At 46.5% G+C, this 25,330-nt stretch overlaps 1 protein-coding gene across 1 annotated transcript in view; it reads left to right on the forward strand.

Moving 5' to 3' along the window:
- Positions 1–22,982, forward strand: part of LOC131497391 (acid-sensing ion channel 2) — a 53,663-nt gene extending 30,681 nt beyond the window's left edge. The window contains exon 2 of the mRNA XM_058703614.1: positions 21,022–22,982. Coding sequence (XP_058559597.1) covers positions 21,022–21,030 — 9 coding nt within the window. The 3' untranslated portion in view covers positions 21,031–22,982. The remainder of the gene's footprint in view (positions 1–21,021) is intronic.
- The last annotated feature ends 2,348 nt before the right edge of the window (positions 22,983–25,330 follow it).

Raw genomic sequence — 25,330 nt, forward strand, 5'->3', positions numbered from 1 at the left:
CGTTCCGTTTTGTAGCTCGGGAAACTGAGGTTTGCAAGACTACTCAGACTACACAAGGCAGCTCCAGGGTTCAGCCCTAGACTGTCCGGAAGCCAACTCCAGCCTGTGAGCCAGTATCTTTCCTACCCGTGTGGTCGTTGTTGCTGTCATGGTGACTCAGGGATCTGAGCGAGAGGCAGGTGTGTCACCAAAGTGACTCCCAGGGCCACCCTCACGACTGGGCAGGGGATACCTGCAGGGAGCTGGCCGCCATTCCCAGCAGCCGGCCCCCTCCCCCTCCCCCTCCCTGAGAGCCTGCTAAGGGAAGGGGGGAGGCCAGGAGGCAGCAGAGCTAAGGCTTCGTCCCACCTGGCCTGGGTGGGTTCCCCCTGGGTATCTGGGTGATGGCACCAGCTCGGCTTGATCTCAGTAGCCCTGTCTAGGTTGCGGGGCCACTGGGCCAGCCTAGACTCTGTGCAGGCTGGTGAAAGCCCTCTCCCCGGTTCAGGGCCAGCAGGGAGTTTCTCAATGGGCAGGGACCTCTGCTCAGAGCTTTCCCATGTCCCTCGGAGAAGGCCACATGACAAGGGATTCTAGATTCTTCTTCTAGGCTGGGGGAGACTCGTCTGCTGGCTTGGGACAGTGGGAACCCTGGGAGCCCACAGAGGCATTGACTGGGGGCAGTGAAGCCAGGCTCCATCAATTTTTGATGGACTCCCCTCCTGAAGATATTAGTGTGCCCTTGAAGGCGGATAATTGAAATTCATATTTGGATATTCTATTACTTTGCGATATTCTTTATGAGGCTGCTTTGTGTTTCTCGGTGACTTGGTTGCAGCTTTAGTGACTCCATTACGGAGAAATATATTGATTTGTCAGGGTGGCGTCAGGGGCTCTGCTCTGATGAAAATTGATTTATCTCTCTCTGAGCAGCTTGTGTTTTTAATTCGTCTTTGCCTCCAACAAGGCGTGGGGTGGGGTGGGGGGTGCGCGAGGAGGGCGCCTCCCCTATCAGGACCGCTCACCACCCCACACCGTAAATAAAGGTCAGAGCGCAACCCTGGCCCCGGTTTTATGTTCTGTGCCAAGGAGATAAAACAGCTCCTCATTTGCCTCTGCTAGTGTTTATACCATTTGTGTTCATTCGTCCCCTCCCCTGACGCAGACACACATAGTTGGGTGTGACGGATGAGGACCATAACTCCCTCGGCCATGGGAGAATGGCTCTCTCTCTTTCTCTCTCTCTCTCTCTACCTCTCTAGACGAGAGGCCAGTCGATATGGAAGTGGCAGCTCAAACTAGGGAGGTCTCCATTTGCATTCTGATGAGCGGCAGGGAATAACTTTTAATTGTGAGACTTCTTCGACGTTCATTGGCTCATCCCTTCATCATTCTGGCAGTGTGGTGACATCTGTGTGCCCGGACTAGACCCTGCCCTCTGCCACTTTTTGGCTGTGTGTGCCGGGCATGTCTTGGGGACCAACCTCTTTAGTAACCATGGGAAGATAATGATGCCAAGCTGATAGGGTTGGCAGAAGGGGGAAATGAAACAATGCATGTAAATTTTTAGCATGTTGCCTGGCCCCAACCCGTAACGGAGACTGCTGAGCGTCAATAAATATCATGGGGACAATAAAATAAAATGAACGAATGACTTGTTGGGTACCTGCTCTGTGGCCATGTTGGCTTTGGTGAAACAAGTGGCTGAGATGGTTCCTGTCCCCAAGGAGCTCAGCCTAGTGGTGGAAATGTGCTGGGTCAAGGTGACCCTGTGGCAGTCCAGAGAGGGGCACCATATTTAGGCTGGGAGGGGAAAGGTTCAGGACTTCCTGAAGGAGGTGATATCAGAGATAATTTTGAAGAAATCTTTCTTAGGCGGAGGAGAGAAGCAAGGTTGAAGGCGGGGGCAATTGTATGTGAAGATCCTTAGATGGAGACCATCGTTGGAGGCTGGAATACTCTAGTAGGCTTGGCACAAAGGGTATGTGGGAATGTGGGAGTGGCAGATGATTCCTGGGTGATGGTTGTAGCCCTCATTGTCTAGGGTCTTGAATGAGACAGAGATGCTTACATACCTTTGTCAATGTCCTAAAGACTCAGAGGAGCCATTCAGGGTTTCATAGGGGAAAGCATGATCAAATTGATATTTTGGAAAGATTCTTCCAGCCACCGTGTGGGTGGATGGAGGGACACTCACCTGAAGGAACTTGTAGCGGGAACACTTACTTGAAAGCGTTTGTAATAATCCCGGTGTGAGGAGAGGAGACGTGAAACTAAGGGTGCGATGCGGGGGATGAGTCAGATGAGGCAGACAGGAGAGGCAAGAAGGAGGGGTGTCACTGGGATGAGACTGGCTGTGGAGGCTGAGGAGAGAGGAGGCCAAATCATCATCCAGTGGCGGGAAGGATGGCGGGAAGGATGGCGGGAAGGATGGCGTTTCCTAGGGCTGCTATTGGAAAGTACATAGACTGGGTGGTCTGAAACAACAGAAATTGATTGTCTGAGTTCTCGAGGTTAGAAGGCCAAAATCAGAGTGTCGGAAGGGTCAATCTGTGAGGAAACCTGTAGGGAAGAATCTTCCCTTGTTTCTTCCAGCGTCTGGGGTTTGCCAGAAATCCTTGGCATTGCCTGGTTTGCCTGCACGCTCCTCCCGTCTCTGCCTCCCTCATCACATGGCCGTCTTCTCCCTGTGTATTCCTCCTCTTCTTTTATGGATACCAGTCCTACTGGGTCAGGAGCCCACCCTACTCCAGGATGACCTTGTCTTAGCTAGTTAAATCTGTAGCGACTCCAGATGAGGTCACATTCAGAGCCACCGGGGTTTAGAACTTCAGCATGCCTTTTGGGGAGGACACAATTCAACCCATAACAATCTACCCTCTGGACCTCTTAAGTTCATGTCCTTTCCACATGAAAAATACATTCACCCTACCGTAACATCCCCAGATGTCTTCGTGTGGGTGCATGTGTGTGTGTGTGCGTGTGTAGGGGGAGGGAGGTTCACAGAGGATTAGATTTTGGAGCTGGGCTTTGAAGAATGAGTCATATTTGAGCATGTGGAGACGGGGTCATGGAGGCTGGCTTTGCAGGCACACAGAAGAGAAGATACAGAGAGAGATGACCTAAGCATTGTTCTGGGACTGCAATACATTTTGGAAGTACATATAGAAGTTGAACTACATATATTTTGGTATAAAAAAATCAGGCTGACAAAGCGGTGTTTCTCTTCACATCATCTTACTTGACACTCGCGATAACACAATGTAGACGAGACCTTGTTATTCTCATTTCCGGATGGGAAAACAGACTCTGGACAGTTTGGTAACATGTCAAGCTTACACAGTTAGTGAAAGGTGGAGCTGGGGCTCAATCCAGTGTCTTTTGACTCTAAAGCCCATGGCCCCTCTACTGTGTCTCCTTTATTATTCTTCTCCCTTTCTTCAGACCTGGGGTGAACACTTGCCTTCTCAGTAGAACCAGGAGGAATGCTATCGGGTTGACTGGCCGGACCCAGCTGAGGAAGCTGCTGGAAGCAGCCTATAGGGTGAGCCTTTTCTGTGATTCCAGGCTAAGCATCTTTCCTGCCTCAGCTCCTGTGGCTCCCAACATGAAGATTGTGGAATGGGCAAGAGAACATTTCTACCTAGTACACTTTCATGAGAGATTAGCTAGCTGTCCTCACGGTGGACACAGCCAGGGCAGGATCAATGCCTGTCCATGGTCAAGGTCACATCAGGCTGCTCCATAATTTTGGGCTTGGGCAGCACAGCCCTGGAGCACCCATTCCCTGGATGGAAGCAGACCGTCTCCATTTCTCATGAGACCTGTAGAGAAGACCAGGATCCAGAGAAGCAAGGACGTGTTCGCTTGCATTCCAGGGAAGAGTTGGCCCAGCTGGCCCGAGCACGGTGCCTGGGAAGCCTCAGCCTTCAGGGTCAGATAGTCTTGCTCTGTTTCACGACCTCAACCAGCATTGTCTCCAGGACAGAGGACCTGGTCAGAGTCCCACATCCGGGAACGTGGCCAGATGCACATCCTGCTGACAGTGGCTGGGAGTGTGTTCTACACGTCTAAAGGGCACACTTTAGGACTGCAGTGCATCAGCCTTAACGAGATCTTCTGGAAGAAGCTTAGGCATAGGGAATTGTGGGGACTCGGTCCTTGTCTGTGGAAGAATTCTTCACACCAAAAGCGAACGCGCAAATAAATGTTTGAAGAAGAAAAGTATACTCCTAACAGTGACAACAGTGTTCTTGCCACGTGCCTGACATTCTTGTGAGCTTCTTATATTACACTTAACTCATTGAATCTCTTGGTAACCTATGAGGTAGATACTATCAGTATACCCATTTTATAGATAATAACCAGGGCTTGAGAGAGATTAAGTAAATGGCCTGAGATTAAGTAACAGGCCCGACATAACCTGTTAGTGGCAGGAGAGAAGATTCGGACCCAGGGCTGCCTGGTCCCCGAGTATGTGCTCTTAAGCTCTATTCTGTGCTTGCTGGCATGGCCCTCCTCAAATGACCCACATGGGCTTCTGCGAGGTGCCCTGAAGCCTCTCCAGCGGAACTCTCCATGGTCTGGCTAAGAGGTGGCATTTGAGGATGTCATTTAAAGGCACAGTAGAGCTGATGTTCATCCCAAGGCTCAGGCAGAGTAATGTCCTTGAAGCTGATGGAAGATGTGCCCCTCGATGTTATTTATCTAACCTCCTCCCCCCACCCCCCTTCCCTGGAACCTGCTCCTTCTGCGTCCTCAATCTTGGTTAATGATGACGTTATCCAGTCGATCGGCAAACCCAGAAACCTCAGAGTCATCCTCAACTCCCCCCTCCCCCCGACATCCGTCACCAGCCCTGCAATTCTATCTAACACACGTGTCTCGAATCCGGCATTTCTTGTCTCCACCCCACAACCACTGTCTGAGTACAGGACTTGAGCATCTTTGGTCAGGGTGAGTACTGTCACCTCTCTCTGGCTAAAGTTCCTTCACTGAAGTCCTTCACACACCGGACCCAGATTCCTCAGGTCACCTCTTCTGCCATTACACTCCACCAGCCCCAAGCTTCAGGCACTCTCATTCCCCCTACCTGATACACCTAGCCCCAACTCTCAGTCTTTCACAAGCTGTTTCTCTTGCTTCAAATGTCCTTTTGGTCATTTCAGTGCTGGAAAAACTCCTATTCATCCGTCAAGGCCCTACCCATTTGCCACTTCCTCTGTACATTCTCTGAATTCCTCCTCCCCTGGGAATGCTCCCTGCTCCTTGCTCTGTGCTCTGAATTCACTGACTTTGTGCATCTGGCTAATACAAACCGGGCTGTTCCATACTTTACCTGATTACATCTTTCTCTTCCACTAGAGACAGGACCTTATTCATCTTTCTCTCCACCACTAGAATAGTGCTTAGGCCATAATATATGCTAAGTAAAGGGTTGTTGAATAAATGGTTGAAAACATGCTGGCAGATTGATGGTTCACAGTGCATACAGTTGGTACACACACACACACCCCAAAGGATTGAAATTTCTTGAAATTGGCTTAGTAAATCAGGAATTCTGGTTATTGCTCAGAGGTCTGTGTCTCTAACCAGATTATGCCATGGAAAACGCTGCCCAGTAGGTAAGACATGCTGATAATACTCATGAGCTTGTAGATGGCATCTTTTATGTACACTCCCCCACCCCCATCCCAGCCAAGGAGAAAGCAGGTGGTATAGGGAGGGAGAGGGGGAAGAAGCTATTTCAGAGCCTTCATGAACGCTGCTTGGTAAGAAATAAAATAAAATGCCACCACCAGCATCACGGCCACCCCCTGACTAGAGCGTAAGATTTCTTTAACACCTTAGCAGACAAACTCCCCCACAGGAGGAATCGCACTGCCTTACTAGTCCACACTGAGGCGTAAATCACTGATGTCAGGCCTTTGCTCAAAGCAGACTTCTCTAAGGAGGATGGAGAGCCCTCCCATTGGGGAGTACGCAACCCATTCTGAGGCCCATGTGCTCCCCACACTGTGCTAGACCCTATCCGTGGCTTTCCTTAATCATCATAGCTGCCTAGGGAGGGAGACATCATTGTCCCATTACGCAGGTAATGAAACAGAGGCTCAGCGAGAGAAAGGCGTTTGTCTGACACCACATAGCTGAAGAGCACAAGGATTCAAGCCCAAGCTAGTGTGGATCGAAAGTCGGTCCATTCTCCACTTTGCTGAATCAGGAGGGACGCGGAGGATTAAGGGCCTCCAAGTCAAACAGCTCTCTCCGTGACTTCGCCAGAGAGCGACCTGGACTTTCAACGTGACCTCCAACTAAGTGGTTTTGGTGCTGACCTTATTATGCTGCTTGTTTCTGCCTCACACGACTTGCCGCCCCCTCTCCCCCCTTCTTGGCCTGTCTCTCTAGTGCAGGGCCGCAGAATCCATGGGAGGAATGCTCCTCATGCTCTCCTGCAAAATCGTTCCGTGTGTATGGAACATATTTCCACCTATATACCTGGATGTGCTGTTTGGGCCACATTAGTGAAAACACAGATACACGGATAAGGGGATGTGGGCGCAGGTTACCTCGAAATATGGTGTTTTCAACTTGTGAAATTTTGAGGCGCCACGTTTTGCAAGGAGCACCGTCCAGAGGAGAGAAACTGAGATCATGGAGGTAGGGAGGGGCTAGAAACAAAACTATATGAGAAATATTTGAAGGAATTGGAAGTATTAAGCCTGGAGAGACTTGCAGATATTGGAGTGAAAATATAGAGGTTAAGGAGAGAAAGATTTCTTTTTTTTTAATTAAAAAATTTTTTTGAGAGAGAGAAGGAGAGAGAGAGTGCGTATGAGTGGGAGAGGAGCAGAAAAAGAGGGAGAGAGAGAGTCTTAAGCAGACTCCATGCTCATGCGGAGCCCAGTGTGGGGCTCGATCCCATGACTCCCGGATCATGACCTGAGCCCAATCAAGAGTTGGACAGTCAACTGACTGGGCCATCCAAGCACCCCAAGGAAAGAAAGATGTCTCACGAATGGGTTGATCAGTAAATGAAAAAGCATTTGAGCCATCAGTTAATGGCCTTCATATATTCAACACATATTGGGAAACGACTCATCTCTACACTCAGCACTAGAGCCTGAATGAAGTGGCTGCTTTGGGTGGCCAGCTTCCGATCAAGGGAAGAGCCCAAGCAGGAGTTTGAATGGCTTCCTGCGATGGGTAATATTCAAGGGGTTCCAGTACTAAATGGATGATTGGAAAAGATGAATTCTAGTGTACTGTAATTCAAACGTCTAAAACCTCCCTAAGGAGAGGTACAGCCCTGTCCTGCGTGCCATCCAGAATACCAAATGCAGGACGCTGCACGCTCTTACTGTTGGATGATGGGCAAATGTGATGTGTGGCTATGCTCTCTGTTAGCAACGTGGCCAGGGCACATAATGGCGTGACCAAGCTAGCTGTTTCTCGTGCCCCAAGAGAACTCAACGGGAAGAGGGCTGAAATGAAAGCAGAATGGATTTGGCTTGAAGTAATGTGTTGACCCACCAGGGGGACTGGTTGCTGAAATGAGCATCTGAGAGAAAGTTGTCGCTCGGTCCCAGGTGGTTCCTTGAAATCTCTTATGTGTCCGAGCCTGTAAGGCCATATCATCGGGAGGACGGTGTGCTCGTTAGACATAGCCCGAGGCTATAGAATTAACGTTGGACAGAATTATTCAGATTGCCCTGACGACTGTTGGACATCGCAGTTTTAACTGGTGTCCAGCCTCCTGCACTTTCCTCTGCCTCCTGCTGACAGCTCTCAGCCCTACCTGGCAGTTGTCCCAGGAGCTCTGGGGAACGGTGGTGTCCGTGTCTGTGCCACCACCCTGGGGGTTATAGGGCGAGCCTGTCACCCACTTCTCAGGATGCCTGCCTCCTGGTTTTCACCTCCCCTCCCCCTCCCTGTCCTTCACACAGAAACATTGTTCAGAGGGAAAGAAGGATGCCTGTGTGCCAGGCACTGGGCCACTTGTTGTACGTGCCTGGCTCACTTTCTGTCCCCCCCAAATCTTTTCTGCAGACGGGGATCTAAGAGCTTAGGAAGGTGGCCCACAAAAACACAGCAGGCAGGTGGCAGAGTCAGGTTCAGTTCAGGGTGTGTCTTTTTTCTGGACTCCAAATCTGGTGCTCTTCCTATTCCATGGGAAGAAGGGACAGCCCCTTGCGGCAGCCCGTCTCCTTGCTGTCATAGTTCCCCAGGCTTCCCTGCCTGAGTTTCGAGCGGGGCCCAACACGCTGCCTTCCTGATGGGTGAATGCCAGGTGTGCCTCCCTTTGGTGTGAGCCAAGAGCTGTTCTAAGGAACAGCTTCAAGTGCAGCCATTTAAAGCACTGTTCCCCGGTCCTGGCACCAGGTCTGTTTCATTCAACTTGGTGCAGGCAAGACGGAGCAGACAGCTTGGACAACTGCTCTGCCAATTTCTTCTTGATCCGAGAGCATCTGCCCAAGGGAACAGTGTGTTCTGAGGAGGCTTCTGAACAAGCATCACTGCCGAATGAGAAATTCTACCTTCTGACTATCTTTCATGTCTCCTCTGGGGCCATAGTTGCTTGACTGTAGTCAGTGCTCAACTAATAGGTGAAGAATGATTAAATATAAGTCTGGAGCCTCAATTTCCTCATCTTTAAAACAATGGGGGTAACAGTATCTTCCTGGCGGGTGGTGAGCACACAATCAGCAAGCTAGTGTTATTCTTCTGTGATTGGTACTTTCTAAATCTTTGCTAATATTACTCTCCCTCCCTCCCCCCCCCACCACTTTCTGCTCCCCTCACCCCTCCTCTTTGGGCCTGGGCGGGAAGCAGGGAGTGCCTCTCCTGGGGAGAGCAGATGGCTGGCTGCAGCCAAGGGGTCACCAGCCACTGCGCACTTAGGGCCTGCTGCTCGGAGCCCAGGTGGAGGTTCCGCAGGCAAGATGCTGTGGGCCAGAGCATCATTGATCACTGGAAACTTGTCAGTGCTTGCTTAGCTCCTGGGGATGTGCATTTCACTTCTGATGCCTCCCCCCTCTCTCCCATTCTCCAGTCTACTTGACTCTGCACTTGATTTGGGGAAGTGGGGACCTGACAGAGCAACCTCAAGCCGAGAGAGCACAGAAGCCCAACCAGAAGACCATGTAGGAACATTTGTAGGTCCATCTTGTCAAGCATCTCCTGTGTGCCTAGCAATAGTGAAGCTAGGGGAATCTTCCCACAACATCCCCGCGGACGAGAATTCACAACGTCTCAGAGAGTGAGGACATTCATTCTAAGAGGCTTCAGGGACCATCAGTGCCCAGCCTGTAACATGGCCTTATCTTGTAAATGCCCTGAGGACCAAAGAAGGCTTAGTTTCACAGGCTGGCTTCACTGGAGAGCCCAGGGATTAATATATAATGCGTTCAGGGTTGGTGATCTGGGGCTGGGTTGAGGTGAGGATGACACCGGCAAGGAGTGAATCCCCCTATTTACCCACTTCCCTTGGCTTCCCTGGGAGCGTGTATATGTGTGTGGGCTGAAATGTTGCTTCCCGATCAGCTTTGGAAAACCTAGAGTAGAGCCTGGGGGTGGCGGAGGCTTGAGAAGTGCCATCGTTTAACTTTATTTTTCTTGTTTTGTTAATTTATCATGGGTGATGTTTTCATTAATGAATTTATCACAGTGGGCTCAGTGTTTGTGTGTGTTTTACCTTCTTTAATTTGCATTATGTCATCGTGAAGTTAATGGTGAGAGCACCATTTGACAAATGAAAAAGACTCGGAGATTATACATAAATTGCTCTGTTCCCCAAATTTAGTATATGAAAGAGCAAGTAGTCAAATTCTAGTCTTTTCTTTTCTGAACATATTATTCTTTCCAACCAGATGAGTGCCTCTCTTCAAATACAACTTCATATCAATAATGGATTCTTTGAGAAATTACGTGAAGTTACTAATATCTTTAAAAAAAAAAGTCTTGTGTTTTCCAAGTTCCCAGGAGCATTTTTTCCCATATGGATATGCATTTTAATATAGTTATAATCATTACATAGGAATACTTTTGTATTCTATTCTCTTGTCTTGATGTTATATGATATGCGTTTCCTGGTATTGCTAAATAATCTTTAAAATTGAAAATTATCATTTGTAAGAAGGCAAAATAACCCACTGGGTTAATTTCCCATGGTTTGCTAAAACATTCTCCTCTTATGAGCCACTTTTTCTCACTTTTTTCTCTTATGAACAATGCTGTACTGAAGATGTCCATGCATAAAACTCCTTCTCCCGAAGCGGTATTTTATAGAGGAAGGGACAGGGGATGAGACTCAGGCAGACTGAGTTTGAAGGCAAGGTTCTTCATCAGAATGATGCCGCAGCACTGGAGAAATCATCAGCCATTGTTCTAACTTCCTCATCTATAAAATGGGTTAAGAGTGGCAGGTGACAAGTAAGTGACAGGTGCCAAGAGGTTATGATCCGGGTTTCTTGGGTCTGATGTACAGTGTGAATAAATGCTTGCAGCTCTTAGCCCTTGCCGATCAATGAAACACTTTTTTATTAATACTTTTCTTTGTATGTGAAGGAGGGACCATACCTCTCCGTAGCTGTACATATAACCCTTTTCTCCTAAAGAGGAGTCAGTCAGCACTCCTATATCTTTCATTTTTGGTCAAAGCAAGAAGTAAGTACTTCAGGACTGTTAAATATGTAAATAAAGTGAATTAAGTTTAGTGTTCCTCTTCTATAAAATGCGTGTAAGAGGACGTGTCAGAAGACTGATATGCAAAATGGATAGCACAGTGACGGTAAACCTTCCCAACCCATGACCGATATCTAATCAATATGAGCCCTACTCTCCTGTTTGGGAAACCCCCTAAGGGGGGTGTTTGAGTCCATGTGCTTTTGTGAGCTTTGTACCTGGTGCAACATTTCTTCTCAGCGGGGTCAGAACAACTTTGGCTGTCACCAGCAATGTGTACTCTTTCACCACAGGCTCACAAGCAATTGGTTGGATGATTGTCGGTGCCCATAGTCTTAAAAGGGTAATAAGATAGGAATAAAAACCAACCATGTGCTCAGTCAAGATGCTGGGCTCTATAGTCACAAAAAATGAGTCCCAAAGCTTCTGAAGGGCAGAGACTGATTAGTGGCCGGCAAAGCTTATAGGTAAGTCCCATATGACTAATCAAATCCCCTTGAATCAAGGGGCTGATGCGATATAAGGAATGTATTCTTGACAGGAAGCATTATCTGACCTGAGCACGGGTGACTGGGAGACATTGCAAAACCTTCTTAACTGATGATTTTTTTTTAAAGGAGGACTTGTCATCAGATAAGGAGGCTTAACAAGATCCTCTTCCAAATTGGATTTGACATGTGCCTGGCACTCAGGCGGCTGAGCCCTCCCTCCTCAGACGATTCTCTGCAGCGACAGCCCAGGGCAGGAGGGCTCTGCCCTGCCTGCTACTGACACAGCTGTTGATCCCAGGCTAATGCGCGGTCCTGGGGCAGAGGTGGTGGTGAGGCTGGGGGAGAGGGCAGGGGCATTTCGGACCACTAGAGTGGCCTGGGCCACAGGCTAGAAGAGTTGTTTCCTAAGGCAGTCAGAGAACGCAGCTGGCCCAGAGTTGTTCCTGGATATAAATCGGGCCAGCGCTTCAGGTCCTATCTTCACCTGGGCAGCATCCTAGACGGGATGCCAGAGAGAGACAAAGAGACAGTTGCTGAGGCTGACTTGGTGCCCACGTTCATTTGTTCAGTCTATAAACCCACATAGAAAGATGGTCAGTACTGGGGGCCTGTCTTCTTAGAACATCTCTTCGGGGTTGTTTTGATTTTTATCCATTTCCATCTGATTTGATTCAGGAAAAAGATCGGAGGCAAAGGGTACATTCAGAGTGGTTTGCCTTGAATGTTATATTTATCCAGGGATGGCTTTGAAAACCTCAAGCCAGAATGTCATTTTTAAACAACACTATCCCGAAGGTGCCTGGGTGGCTCAGTCGGTTGGGCATCTGACTTCGGCTCAGGTGCTGATCTCATGGTCTGTGGGTTCGAGCCCTGCTTTGGGGTCTTTGCCGACAGCTCAGAGCCTGGAGCCTGCTTTGGATTCTCTGTCTCCCTCTCTGGCCCTTCTCCACTCGGGCTCTGTTTCTGTCTCTCTCTCAAAAAATAAACATTAAAAAAACCACTATCCCAACCTATCTCTCTCCTTCTCTCTCTCTCTCTCGCACCCTGACATATCTACTATGTCATAAATCTATATAGTAGCAGAATAGATAGACAGAATTTTTTTTCAGTGTTAGAATACCTGGGGATTCCTGTCTCATCCATGACAGCTCTGTCTTGTAGGGTACTTCACCTAATGCATTTGATTTTTCATTGCTCAACTTAAAAAATGACAATGATATGAATGGTTAAGTGCCCACAGAGGAAGTCTTAGTGGCCAGTGTGCACATGGAGAGATGCAGATTCATACAACTGTGAGATTAACTTGAAACCTATTAAATGGCGTGTGTGTGTGTGTGTGTGTGTGTGTGTGTGTTAGGGTGTCGATCAACATGAACTCTCATTCACAGTTGATGAAAGTGTTCACTGGCAAAACTACTTATTTCGCAGTCATGTGAGTGAATAGTTACATGGTAAAAATAGATGGTTCTCACATCCTGAGAGAGCCAGAAGTTTTATGCTTAGCTCTTTCCTGGAACATATATGTATTTAGGACACCTGCACAGAAATTCATACTTTGGTATTGTTTGTCCATGTGAAAAATTGTAAAGAACCTAATGGCAATCAATAGCAGAATGCAAAAATAATTCTGGTATATTCCTACACTGATGAGTTACTGAATGACCTGGAGGCAGCTTGAATGAGGTCCCATTGGCCAAATCTGAGACAAGTTGAGCACTGAGATAATTAAGGATAGTAATGAGTAATAAACTTTGGGGGAAAAAAAGAATTCATGAATCCGCATTCTTAATTGATGATAGATAGATAGAGAAATGGATTCAATACGCAGGTTAACACATATATACGTACATACATTCATGCATGGGAAGGGAGGCCGATTGCTTACATTAGAAAACTGGGGGGGGGGGCGGACAGGGGGCGCCTGGGTGGCTCAGTGGGTTGGGCACCCAACTTCAGCTCAAGTCATGATCCTGCAGTTTGTGGGTTCGAGCCCTGCGTCGGGCTCTGTGCTGACAGCTCAGAGCCTGGAGCCTGCTTCGGATTCTGTGTCTCCTTCTGTCTCTGCCTCTTCTCCACTCACACTCTGTCTCTCTCTCTCTCTCGAAATAAATAAACGTTAGAAACAAATTAAAAAAAGGAAAAAAAAACTGTGGGCAGGCTGGTCCATCTGGAGAGAGTGCCGGAGTTTGGAAATCATTATCTTGCAACCATCATAGTATAAAGATGGGTAGGGAAGAATCATCAGTGGATATTAAATCTAGGGGTCAGTTTTGATAACAATATTTACATGATGTTTAAATGTCTCCCATACACTGATTATTAGTGGAAAAGAAAAAAATCAGTAAGTATGTACTGAAAAAGTTGGCAGCACCTTGCCTGGGTGATCAAAATTAACATCGCCAATGAAGAACATTGTGTCTCCAGATGTGATATCCCAGGAGAGTGTATGACCTTAACTTAATCAGGAGGAAATATCACATAACCTAAAGTGGATAACGTTCTATTATAAGATAAAAGGGCTGTATTCTTCAGAATGTTATTGTCATAAGACATAAGGAAACATTCCAGATTATCTGAAGCTAAAGAAACTTGACAACTAGACAGGATCTTGTACTGGAAAAGAGAATGATGCTGTAAAGGACATTAAAAAATTTTTTTTAATGTTTATTTACTTTTGAGCCAGAGGGAGACAGAGCGTGAGTGGGGGAGGGGCAGAGAGCAAGGGAGACACAGAATCTGAAACAGGCTCCAGGCTCTGAGCTGTCAGCACAGAACGGGATGTAGGGCTCGAACCCACGAACTGTGAGATCATGACCTGAGCCGAAGTCAGATGCTTAACCGACTGAGCCACCCAGGCACCCCTGTAAAGGATATTTTTAGATAAATGGACACAATTGGAATATGGATGGTGTATTAGAAGCATCCCATGGATGTAAATGTATGAATTTGATAATTGCAGTGGCTATGTAAGCAAGTATTCCTACTTGTGGAAGAACACATTTTCAAGTATTTAGGGATAAAGCCCATGATGAATGTAAATTACTCTCAAATGTTTCGGAAAATAATTACACACACACACAGAGCAAATGGAGAGAAATATTGATAAAGATGAATCTATATAAAGGATATTTGGATATTCTTTGTACTACTTTATTTTCATAACTCTTTGTCACTGTTTATTTTTATTATTAATTAATAAAAATATGTGAGAGATGCAGCTAAACCAATGTTTAGAGGAACAGATGTAGCTTTGAATGTTTATATTAGGAAGATGGTTATATAATTATCTAAATTTCCACCATAGGAAGACAAAAAGAAACACAAGCTAATGAAGCCTAAAGTAAGTAAATGGAAGGAAATAATAAAAATAAGAGCAGATGTCTGAAAAAATTAAAGAAAACCAGAAAAACAAGAAAGAAAACTGAAAAAGTCAAATTTCAAAAAATAAATTTGGTAAACTCTTAACCAGACTAAAAAAAGAGAGAAAACACAAATTACCTATTAATATCATAACAGGAATTAAGGAGTGAGTATCATTACAGATCCTACAGGCTTTAAAAGGATAAAAGTGAACTATTATGAAAAGCATTATGCCGACAAATTCTACAGTTCAGGTGAAATGAATAAATTTCTTGAAAAACTCAACTGAGCAAACCCAAACTGATCCAAGATGGTACTAGAATTCTGAATAGCTCTATACCTATGAAGGACATTGAATTTCAAAATCTTTCAACAAATAAACTCCAGGCCCCGATGGTTTCCCAGGTGAATGCTGTCAAACATCTTACACAAACTCTTCCAGAAAACAGAGGAAGAAATAGGTATGAACTCATTTTACAAGTTAAGCCTTGGCAAAGACATCGCAAGAGAACGAAATATCCCCCACTAGATGCAAAAAATCCTTAACAAAATTGGGATAAATCTTTTGCCATATATAAGAAGCATACTATATCATGATCAATTAAAGTCTATCTCAGAAATACCTGTTTGATTCAAATATTCAAAAATTAATCAGTGTAATCTGCCAGATTAATAATAGGCTAAAGTAGAAAAACTATGTGATCATGTTCATAAATAGAGGAAGAAAGCATTTAACAGTATTCAACACTCATTCATGTCAAAGATTCTCAGTAGACTGGAACAGATATCTTCTAGCACTACACAATACTCAGTCTGATAAAGGGCATCCTACAGAGTATCCAGTTAATACTTAATGGTGAAGCACTGAGTGCTTTCCCCTTAAGATTAGAAAAAAGGCAAGAATGTTGAATCTTCTCTTCAATATTGTATGAAGGTTCTAGCCTGTTCAATGATGCAAGACAAAGACAAAGTGCAAAGATTCAAAAGGGAGAATTTAATTCTTCTTATTAATTTATATTGATAAGCAAGATTGTATTTAATAATTTAAAGAATTTGAATTCACAGCATACTATTTTACAAGAAAATCCTAAAGAATTAGCAAAGAAAACACTTAGAACTATTGAAATGGATTTACTTGTATTTCAGGCTGCATGATGCATAAGCATGCATTATATTTCTATATATTGACAGAAAAGAAGAGGGAAGTAAAATTAACATTTTATTCACAATGGTATGAAAATTATACTGAGCAATAAATTTTAACAAAAACATGCCAACCCTCTCTGCTGTAAACTATAAAACTTCTGCTAAGAAAAATTAAAGAAGACCTAAATAAAGGGGGAGAAATACCATATTGGTGACTTGGAATATCCAATGTTGTTAAGATATCAGAATTTCCCACAGTGATCCATAGTTCAACAAAATTAAAAGCACAATTCCAAGCGGCTTTTTAAAAATAGAGGTAGATCAGCTGATTCTAACCTCTAAATGGGAATGCAAAAATGCAAATGATCTTGAATTGTCAAAACACTCTTGCAAAGGAAGAGCTGAAGGACTCACACTCTTTGTCTTCAGGACTGATCTAAATCCACAGTAATTAACACAGTGTGGTATTGGCATAGGGATAGATGCATAGATTGATCAGTGCAACAGATCAGAGACACTTACACACACATATATGTGGTGGATTAATTTTTGATACAAACAACAAAAGTAACTCAAAGAGGAAAGGAAAGTCTTTTCAACAAAAGGTGCTGAAATACCCAGATATCTGTGTGTTGAAAAACAAGAGCTCAGTCCCCTACCTCACACCGCACAGAATTTAATATTTGATGGAACTTAGACCTAAGTATTTAAGTTGAAATTATAAAGCTTTTAGAAGATTCACAAGGTAGACACACATTTCTAAGACCAAATGCAAAACCCATGGTCAGTAAAAGAAAAAGAAATGATACATAAGACTTCTTAAAAATTAAAACATAAAAACTCCAGTCAACAAAATATAACATTATGAAAAATGAATAGACAGACATGGGGAAAATGTTTCTGAAACCTATTTCTTTTTTTTTTTTTCAACGTTTTTTATTTATTTTTGGGACAGAGAGAGACAGAGCATGAACGGGGGAGCGGCAGAGAGAGAGGGAGACACAGAATCGGAAACAGGCTCCAGGCTCCGAGCCATCAGCCCAGAGCCTGACGCGGGGCTCGAACTCACGGACCGCGAGATCGTGACCTGGCTGAAGTCGGACGCTTAACCGACTGCGCCACCCAGGCGCCCCTGAAACCTATTTCTGACAGAGAGCTTCTCAGAATATGTAAAGAACTCTTTCAACTCAATAATGGAATGACAGCTTGATAGAAAGAGACAAAAGTCTTGAACAACGAAATGCGCTTCACAGCATTGAGTTGGTGAGGATGCGGAAAGGCTGGAACGTTCAGACACCACTGGGGAGAAAGGAAAATGGCGCAAGCACCTTGGAAAAACAGTTTGGTGATTTTTCATGAAGTTAAAAAATACCCATGCCCTGACCCAGCAATTCCACACCTTTATCCCAGAGAATTGCAAACAAGTATTCACAAAAAGTACTGCATAAACATGTTCATAGCAACTTTATTCACAATAGGCAGAAACTGGAAATAGTCCAAATGCTCTTCAACAGGAGAATGAACAACCTACGATATTCAGACAGTGGAAAACTACTTAGCAGTAGAATAAAGCCATCTATTGATACATGGGAACACACAGATGAATCTCAGAGATGTAGTGCCTTCCCCCAAAGGGATACAAATGGCCGTATACTGTGGGTCTCTTTATATGAAGATCTAGAAAAAATGTAGTCTAAGATGAAAGATCAAAACAGTGGTTTCCTAGTTTGCAGGGATGATGGAGGGGGAAAAAGACTTTGGGAAAAGAAGGAAATTTCCTGTAGAGATGAGAGCGTTCTACATCTTGATAGAAATAGCGATACAAGATGGATCTATTTTTAGAAAGTGTACAGTTAAGATTTATGCATCCGAATGTGTGTAGAATTTATTTCCAAATGGAATTGCAAAATATAATTGGGTGAGGGGAGATAGGGGTGGCATCAGTACAAGTGAATCAAGAATCAGTACGTACTCATTGAGTGAGTACTCATTGAGTGAGTACTCATGAGTGAGCTGGGTGATAGGTACATTACGCTATTGCACTTAACTGTATACATTTGAACTTTCCCGTAAAAAAAAATGCTTTCCTTAAAAAAACAAGCTGCAGGATGGGGCACTTGCATGGCTCAGTCAGTTAAGCATCTGACTCTTGATTTTGGCTCACATCATGATTTCAGGGTTTGTGAGTTTGAGCCCTGAATCGGGATCTGCACTGAGTGTGGAGCCTGCTTGGGATTCTCTGTCTCCCCCTCTCTCTTTCTGTCCCTCCCCTGCTCATGCGCTCTCTCTCTCTCTCTCTCTCTCTCTCTCTCTCTCTCTCACACACACACACACACACACACACACAATAAATAAATAAATAAATAAATAAATAAATAAATCCTTTAAAAAACAGGCTGTAGGAGATGTATAGTACAGTATCACTTATATCAAGTTTGAAAGCATGTATACGGAAATATACATTTGTGTATATATACTTTTGTGGTAAATGGTTTAAAAAAGGCATGGAAATTCTAACACCAGATTTGAGATTGGTGGTTACCATTTGATGGCACAAAAAGGATTCAAAGGCCTTTCTAATATTCTATTTATTCATTAAATTCTCATCTGTACATTGTTAGATTGAAATATTTCATGAAAAGTGTGGGAACCATCCAGCATCCTAGCCTTAGATGGAGAGGGGGCGTGTTTGTTTACTGTGAAAGATGTAATCCTTGCCCTGCTCACCTTTCGGATGAGCCCTCAATGGGATGTTGAGTAGAAAAAGTATTGTGTAAACTGTATAGCATAGTCAATTGCAGAGACTTTTGGGGAAAGCTGGAGGGGCTTGCAGACCTTGAGGTACTATTTTAGCACACCGATTTACTACCTTGAAAGCTACTTGAAGGAGGGGTTGTGCCTTAACCTGTCTCCGTGTCTCTGGCACAATTGGGGTGCTCACCAGATTCATGGAATGAATGAATGGATGGATGGTGTCCCCACCCCCCCACCCCCAAAAGCTGTGGGGGACACTTAAGAGAGGCTAGGATTGTTTTAATAAGTGATAACAAGGGCTGATATGAATTATATTTCAGGCATCTTACAAAGGCTCCGTCAAGATTAATTCATTTTCTCCTAACAGCAATTCTATTGGTTGGTTCTATTATTATCCACCCCGCTGCACAGCTGATGACGCAGAGGGACAGAAAAGTTAGATTTCTTTCCAAAGCCACACGGTCACAAACTAGCTGTGGAGGACACAGGGTTTGACTCTAGGGACCTTTTGATTGACTCTGAGACCCTAAGGCTTCTTATGATCAAGTGAGTTTGGAGGTGGAGTCCTGACAGTCCTGGGGCAGATCTGGCTCCAGGTGACATTGAGACAACGTGAGCGTGAAGGAGCCCAGCACAGTTGTGTTCCAGGGAAGAAGTGGGGCTTTCAAAGTAGAGGGGGAGGTGGGCATAGGAGATGCTGTCCAGGAGAACAGATGGTCTTGGTGTCCAGGAGCCCTAGCCTTCTTGTGGACGTGTATCCCTTTGGATGACACATATGTTTTTTCCCTCCTCTCCCCCTCCCCTCCTCTCCCCTTCCCCTCCCCTCCCCTCCCCTCCCTTCCCTTCCCTTCCCTTCCCTTTCTTTTCCTCTTCTCTCTCCTCTCCCTCCTCTCCTCTCCTCTCCTCTCCTCTCCTCTCCTCTCCTCTCCTCTCCTCTCCTTAAGTTTACTTATTTATTTTGAGAGAGAGAGAGAGAGAGGGAGAGAGAGAGAGAGAGAGAGAGAGAGAGAGAGAGAGAGAGAGAGAATGAGCAGGGAAGGGGCAGAGAGAGAGAGAGGGAAAGAGAGAATCCCAAGCAGGCTCCATGCTGTCAGCATGGAGCCTGATGCAGGGCTCAAACTCAGGAACTGTGAGATCATGGCCTGAGCCACAATCAAGACTTGGACGCCTAACTGGCTGAGCCACCCAGGCGCCCTGAGATACATCTCTTCTGAGTCCCGTGTTCAAGGCTACCTCGAGGTATCTCTTCGAGGCCCTGAGCCATCCTGGGAGCTGGAGGTCTCTGGGCCGAGGCTGCCAAAGTCTGGGGATGGCTTCCCTGGGTAAACAGAGCCTGCCCTGGTCCTGTTGCCAGGCGGAATGAATACAATGTGTTTTAATAATGAATGAGTGATTAATAGCAACTGCTTTGGAGAATTATGATGTGACGAGCCTTACCGTACCATGCAGCTGAGTATAAATGATGCCGGAATGCATAATCGGGATGTTAGCATCTGTTACACACTGCATTATAAACCGGGCTCAGTAATGCCGCGTATCCACACCTCCCTGACATGTTATTATAACACCTCTCTTGAGAATGGATTGGAGGGAAATGTAATACCTATTAATCACCAATTGATAAAAAGAAGAAGAAGGCTGTTGAATTAAGGTAATGTCATGCAGGCCTTCTCCCTCATCCTGCCACTGCGGGATGCCGCCGCCCTGGGACAACCTGCAGGGGCTGTGTTCCATGTTGCCGGGGTGAGAGAAGGTGCTCTGGACAGAGGAGCCTTGCAAAGCGGGCTGCAAATATCTGGGAACTTGAATCTGTTAGCGCCTCCTACTGCCCCCCCCCGCCCCCAGTTGCTTCCCTAATGCAATCCTGGCCCCTCCAAGGCATGTGTTGGGGTCCCGTATGGCCTGCTAGCCTCACCGACCAAGCTTCCCATCTCTTACTCTGCACTCTAGGTCACAGGGCACTGTTTGGCATCCCCAGGAGCTGACAGGTTCTTTCCAGAGCATCGTCCCCTCCTCTGCCAGGCTAATCTGCTCAGCCTGTAAAACTCCACGTCGTGTCACTTCCTCCACCAACGCCTGCCTGCTCTCTCTCACCCTGTTCTTTCCAACAGCCTCCTGCAGCACACAGTGGATATGGAAATGGCTTATATGCCATCATCTCGGCTGGCCCAGAGCCCTAGGAGCACTTGTCTTACCCACCTTGGTATTCCCAGAAAACAACCCAGGGTGGGGCACGGGCTAGTGGGTGCTTCATCAAGGAAGCAATGAGCTCCCAAATGGTGGAGGCCACATTCAAGGAGCATTTAGAGACGTTCATATGCAGGGGAGCCTGGGTGGCTCAGTCCGTTGAACGTCCGACTTCAGCTTGGGTCATGATCTCGTGGTTTGTGCATTCAAGCCCCGCGTCGGGCTCTGTGCTGACAGCTCAGTCTGCTTTGGATCCTCCACGCCCCCCCCCCCATGCCCCATCTCTGCCCCTCCTCTGCTCCCGTGTGCGTTTTCTTTCTCAAAAAACAAATAAACATTAAAAAAAATGAGACATTCATGTACAGTCTCACCCTCATGGGACTAATCCGCCTACACATTGAGCACCTACTGTGTTCTCTTCCAGGTGCTATGAGCAGAACAGCAATCAAAGCAACCTGAATCCTGTTTTCGCGGAGCTGGCATTTTGGTTAAGGGACTCTTAGGGAAAGAAACGTCACCAGCCCAGGGGCAGTTTGTCTCCCAGTGCCCTCTCCTTGGCCTATCTTCCCTCATAGTCAGTGTCAAGTTCAAATGCTATTGTCTAGAGGGAACCTTCCCCATCCGCCCCCGGGGGCAAAGTCATAGAATTTGCCTACGGTAAGATGCACACTCTCTCGCACCTGACTTGCTTTTTCCGCGGGGGATTTACAGTGCTGATGCGTGGACCGTGATGTGTTTGTGTGATGCGGCCAGGTTGTCTTTTGCTGCAAGCTGGTGTCGAGTCAGGAGGGGCCTCGCCATCTCGGTGTTCCTTGGTGAGGGAAGCAGGAAGTTCCAGAGGACTGTGCTTCTGCGTGCTTTGTTTGCACAGCAGAGGCGCCGCTCGCCTCATTGTGTCTGGTCACATATCTTTCTCCCTCACTGGACTGTGAATTCCTCAAGGGCAACCGTGTCCCGTTCAGCCCACGATTTTTCTTCAGCTTCGAACCTGTGCCTGCCACCCAGTGAGCACTCATTTCTCTTGGGGACTGAAACGATGCATGACATCATGGAGGGAAGCTCTCAGGTTCTCCACGTGATCGGATCCGGCAACTTCTCGTTATCTGTCTTTCCGAGTTCACCTCTACGGTGGATGGCTGAGCACGGGCAGGGTGATCTGCCCGTGTCAATCCCCGGGGGCTCCGACCCCTGTCCCACGGAACTCAGGCCCCCACCTTGTGCAGCTCTGGGGGAAGAGGAACTGTGATGAACACTGTGTAAGTCTTCACAGACTGGGTGGCCTAAAACACCAGAAACTTATTCTCCCACAGCTCTGGAGGCCGGAAGTCTGAAATCCAGATGCTGGCAGGGCCATGCTTTCTTCAAAGCCTCTGAAGGAGGATCGATCCTTCATCGTCTCTTCCAGCTTCCGGTAGCCCTGGATGTTTCTTAGCTGTGACAGCACAACGTGGCAATCCCTGCTTTATCTTCAAGTGGCCGTCTTCTCTCTCTTACAGGGACACCAGTCCTATTGGATGAGGGGCCCACCCGGGCCCCAGTTTGACCTCATTTCAGCTCAACTAATTACATCCGCAATGACCCTATCTCCAAATAAGGTCGTTCTGAGATTCCGTTTGGGAAACAGTTCAATCCATAGCACACACAGTACGTTCTGGGGAATGATTATTTCCTCCCACTCCCTACGCCCCCAGTTAGGCCAACTCAGCCTGGTCGTTCCTGCCTCTCACTTCTTGCCCCTGCCTCTCTGATGCGAATTGCCAGGTATCTTTTTAGGAAAGAATCCCTCCTTTCCTAACCAGGAGGGAAGCTTTTTGAAGGCACAGCAGTAAAAGATGGCCTTCTAGCACCTGAGAGACTGCTTGGCCTGTCCTGAGGTCTCCATGTGTATTTATGGATTGTTTAGTAGCAAAGGAGCAGAAAATATCGATCACACTTTCTTCTGCACTGTCCTTCTCTCTAAAACTCTTCCTCTGGGTTCTTAGAGGGGTGCTATCAGTTTTGTTTCAAGTAGCCTCATCCTGTAAGATGCTGCCAGGAGAAAATGAGTTTAGAGAGTTTGCGGTCCGACCATATTTCTTAACGCATCTTGACAGCCACCCCTGTAACCGGGACCTCTGTGATCACTCACTTGGGCAGTTGTAATGGTCCCGCTTCCAGTCTTTGCCCAACACTCAGAGGGATCTTTTTAAAATACGGATATGATGGGGGCGCCTGGGTGGCTCAGTCGGTTAAGCGACTGACTTCAGCTCAGGTCATGTTCTCACGGTTTGTGGGTTGGAGCCCCGCGTCGGGCTTTGTGCTGACAGCGCAGAGCCTGGGGCCTGCTTCAGATTCTGTGTCTGCCTCTGCCCTTCCCCTGCTCTCTCTCTCTTTCTCAAAAATAAATAAACATTAAAGAAATTAAAAAAAAAAAAAAAACCACCCTGATACGATGGCATCATTTTCATGAAGTCCAGTGTTCTTCTCTTGTGTGTGTGTGTGTGTGTGTGTGTGTGTGTGTGTGTTTAGGGCTGGAGGTTGCACATCCCGGGTACTGTGCCTGGGCACTATACTGATGGCTAAATATTTGTGGGAGGTTGAGTGGATATAGTTAAAAAAAAGATACAGGCATGGAGCAACAAAACAAAATGAAACACTAGGGTTCAAACCCCAGATCTGCCACATATTAGATTTGTTACTTTGGGAAAGACACTGGATTTTTCCGAGCTTCCGTTTGCTCATCTATAAAATGAAGACAGTAAATGCAGATTGGTTTCAGCTTGACTGAAACAGGGCAGGCGAGAGCCTACTGTCATGCCAAGCACATGGTAGATGTTTATGAAACATCAGTTCCCTTCCTGGCCTCCCAGGTTGAGCCTTTCCTTTCGTGAACCCCTCTGTGTCCCTGCCTGCATCCCCTGCTTGTCATCTCTCCTTCTTTTCTAACTCTGTGTCTTGTTTGCCCCCTTCCCCCCAGCTCCTTGGATGATGGGATTCCTGCTTTTCTCATTTCCTCGTGATTAAAATAAAGCATCCTGGAAAACTAATTAATATTGCAAAGATGAAGGAGGCTGTGTTGCCAGTCCCGGCTCTCCACTGAGTGCAAACCACTTACAGTGAAACCCGCCAGCTTGGCTATTTAGAAGAAAAAGGATTTATTTATCAACAAGAGGGAATACAGCCCTTTTATAATGCAGCCACCAGCCTGTCTTTGATGGTGCTGCCAGCTTCAAATCCCAGGTGCCTGCAAAAAAAAGGCCAAGAGGAGAGTAGACTCATGCCAAGGAGACCGACAGCGTGGAATCCCCTGTCCACTGTGCTGTCTGGGGCTTCTCTGTCCACCTGTTCAGTCTTCAGCCTCACTCCATGGTGGCCTCCCTCATGGCACCCAGGGTTTGGTCACTACCAGTAGAAAAGGGCCCTGGAACAGGAGCCAGAGTGCAGCAGGACTGGGTGGACCAGGCGATCAGCCTGTGTTATGGTTTTTACATATGGGGAAACTGAGGACTCAGAGGTGGGACACACGTTACGATGTGTCCAAGGCCACGTAGCAGGGACTTCACCCAGGACCCTGACGAATTCAGGAAATTTCTTCATTGTTCTCATTGCACCTTGTGGCTAGATCCCTCCCAGTCATTATTATGAATTGTGAACCTTTGCATATCCCAGCCTGAGCAATCTCCAAAGCAGGGACCCTGTGGTTTTTCGTTCTCTGCCTTTGTGGAGCCTAGGACGGTACTTTGCACACAGCAGGGATTTAATATTTATTAAATTAGTTTGCTAATGCATGAACTCAATGACATGGCAATTTCCTCTAATGTGCCTATGATAAAATGGGTTCAGGGAGTGATTTGAGCCTGATAGGCCCGGGGTCACGAACGTTGGAGATAATTTTCAAGCTTTTGCTGGAGTATCCAAGCTTTAGCAATGGCTTCATGATTCCTGGGTGATGTGTGCTGCTGGGCCCAACCTGGCCACGCTGGGTTCAAATTGCACCATCCTTACTCACTGGGTAGCTGTGTGCCTCAGTTTCTCCATTTATCATCCTCATCAGCCCAACAGGGACGTTGCAGGGATCACGCTGGATCATATGCCCCATGAGGAGGCCATGTGTGCATGAGGTGAGGCCTACCCAGCTGTGAGGTCTGTGGGGTGATCCTCTGATTTGGTCAGGGGTACCATACGATGCCTCCGGTCTGTGGCTGTCATTGGCACAAAGTAAATGTCGGCTCATATTTGTTCCCGGATGAGACTAGCTGACCTCATCTAGGTCAAAGGTCAGCAAGTGGCAGAGGCAGGAGCGGTGGCAGGTCCCCTGCTGCGGACTCTGTGGTTTTCGTGGCACTACAACACACTGGTAACTAGAGTGTCCTCAGTTTCCCATGGCTGCATCTTGGTCCCATCCCCCTTCCGGTGAACACCAAAAGTTTTCCTTTATTCTTCCTCCCGCCTTAAATAAAATTTTTTTAGGTTTGTTTATTTATTTATTTATTTTTTTTTTTCCAACGTTTTTTTTTTTAATTTATTTTTGGGACAGAGAGAGACAGAGCACGAACGGGGGAGGGGCAGAGAGAGAGAGGGAGACACAGAATCAGAAACAGGCTCCAGGCTCCGAGCCGTCAGCCCAGAGCCTGACGCAGGGCTCGAACTCACAGACCGCGAGATCGTGACCTGGCTGAAGTCGGACGCTTAACCGACTGCGCCACCCAGGCGCCCCTATTTATTTTTGAGAGGGAGAGAGAGAGAGGAGAAGG

Source organism: Neofelis nebulosa, chromosome 16 (assembly GCF_028018385.1).
Source record: "Neofelis nebulosa isolate mNeoNeb1 chromosome 16, mNeoNeb1.pri, whole genome shotgun sequence".
Lineage (NCBI taxonomy): Eukaryota > Metazoa > Chordata > Mammalia > Carnivora > Felidae > Neofelis > Neofelis nebulosa.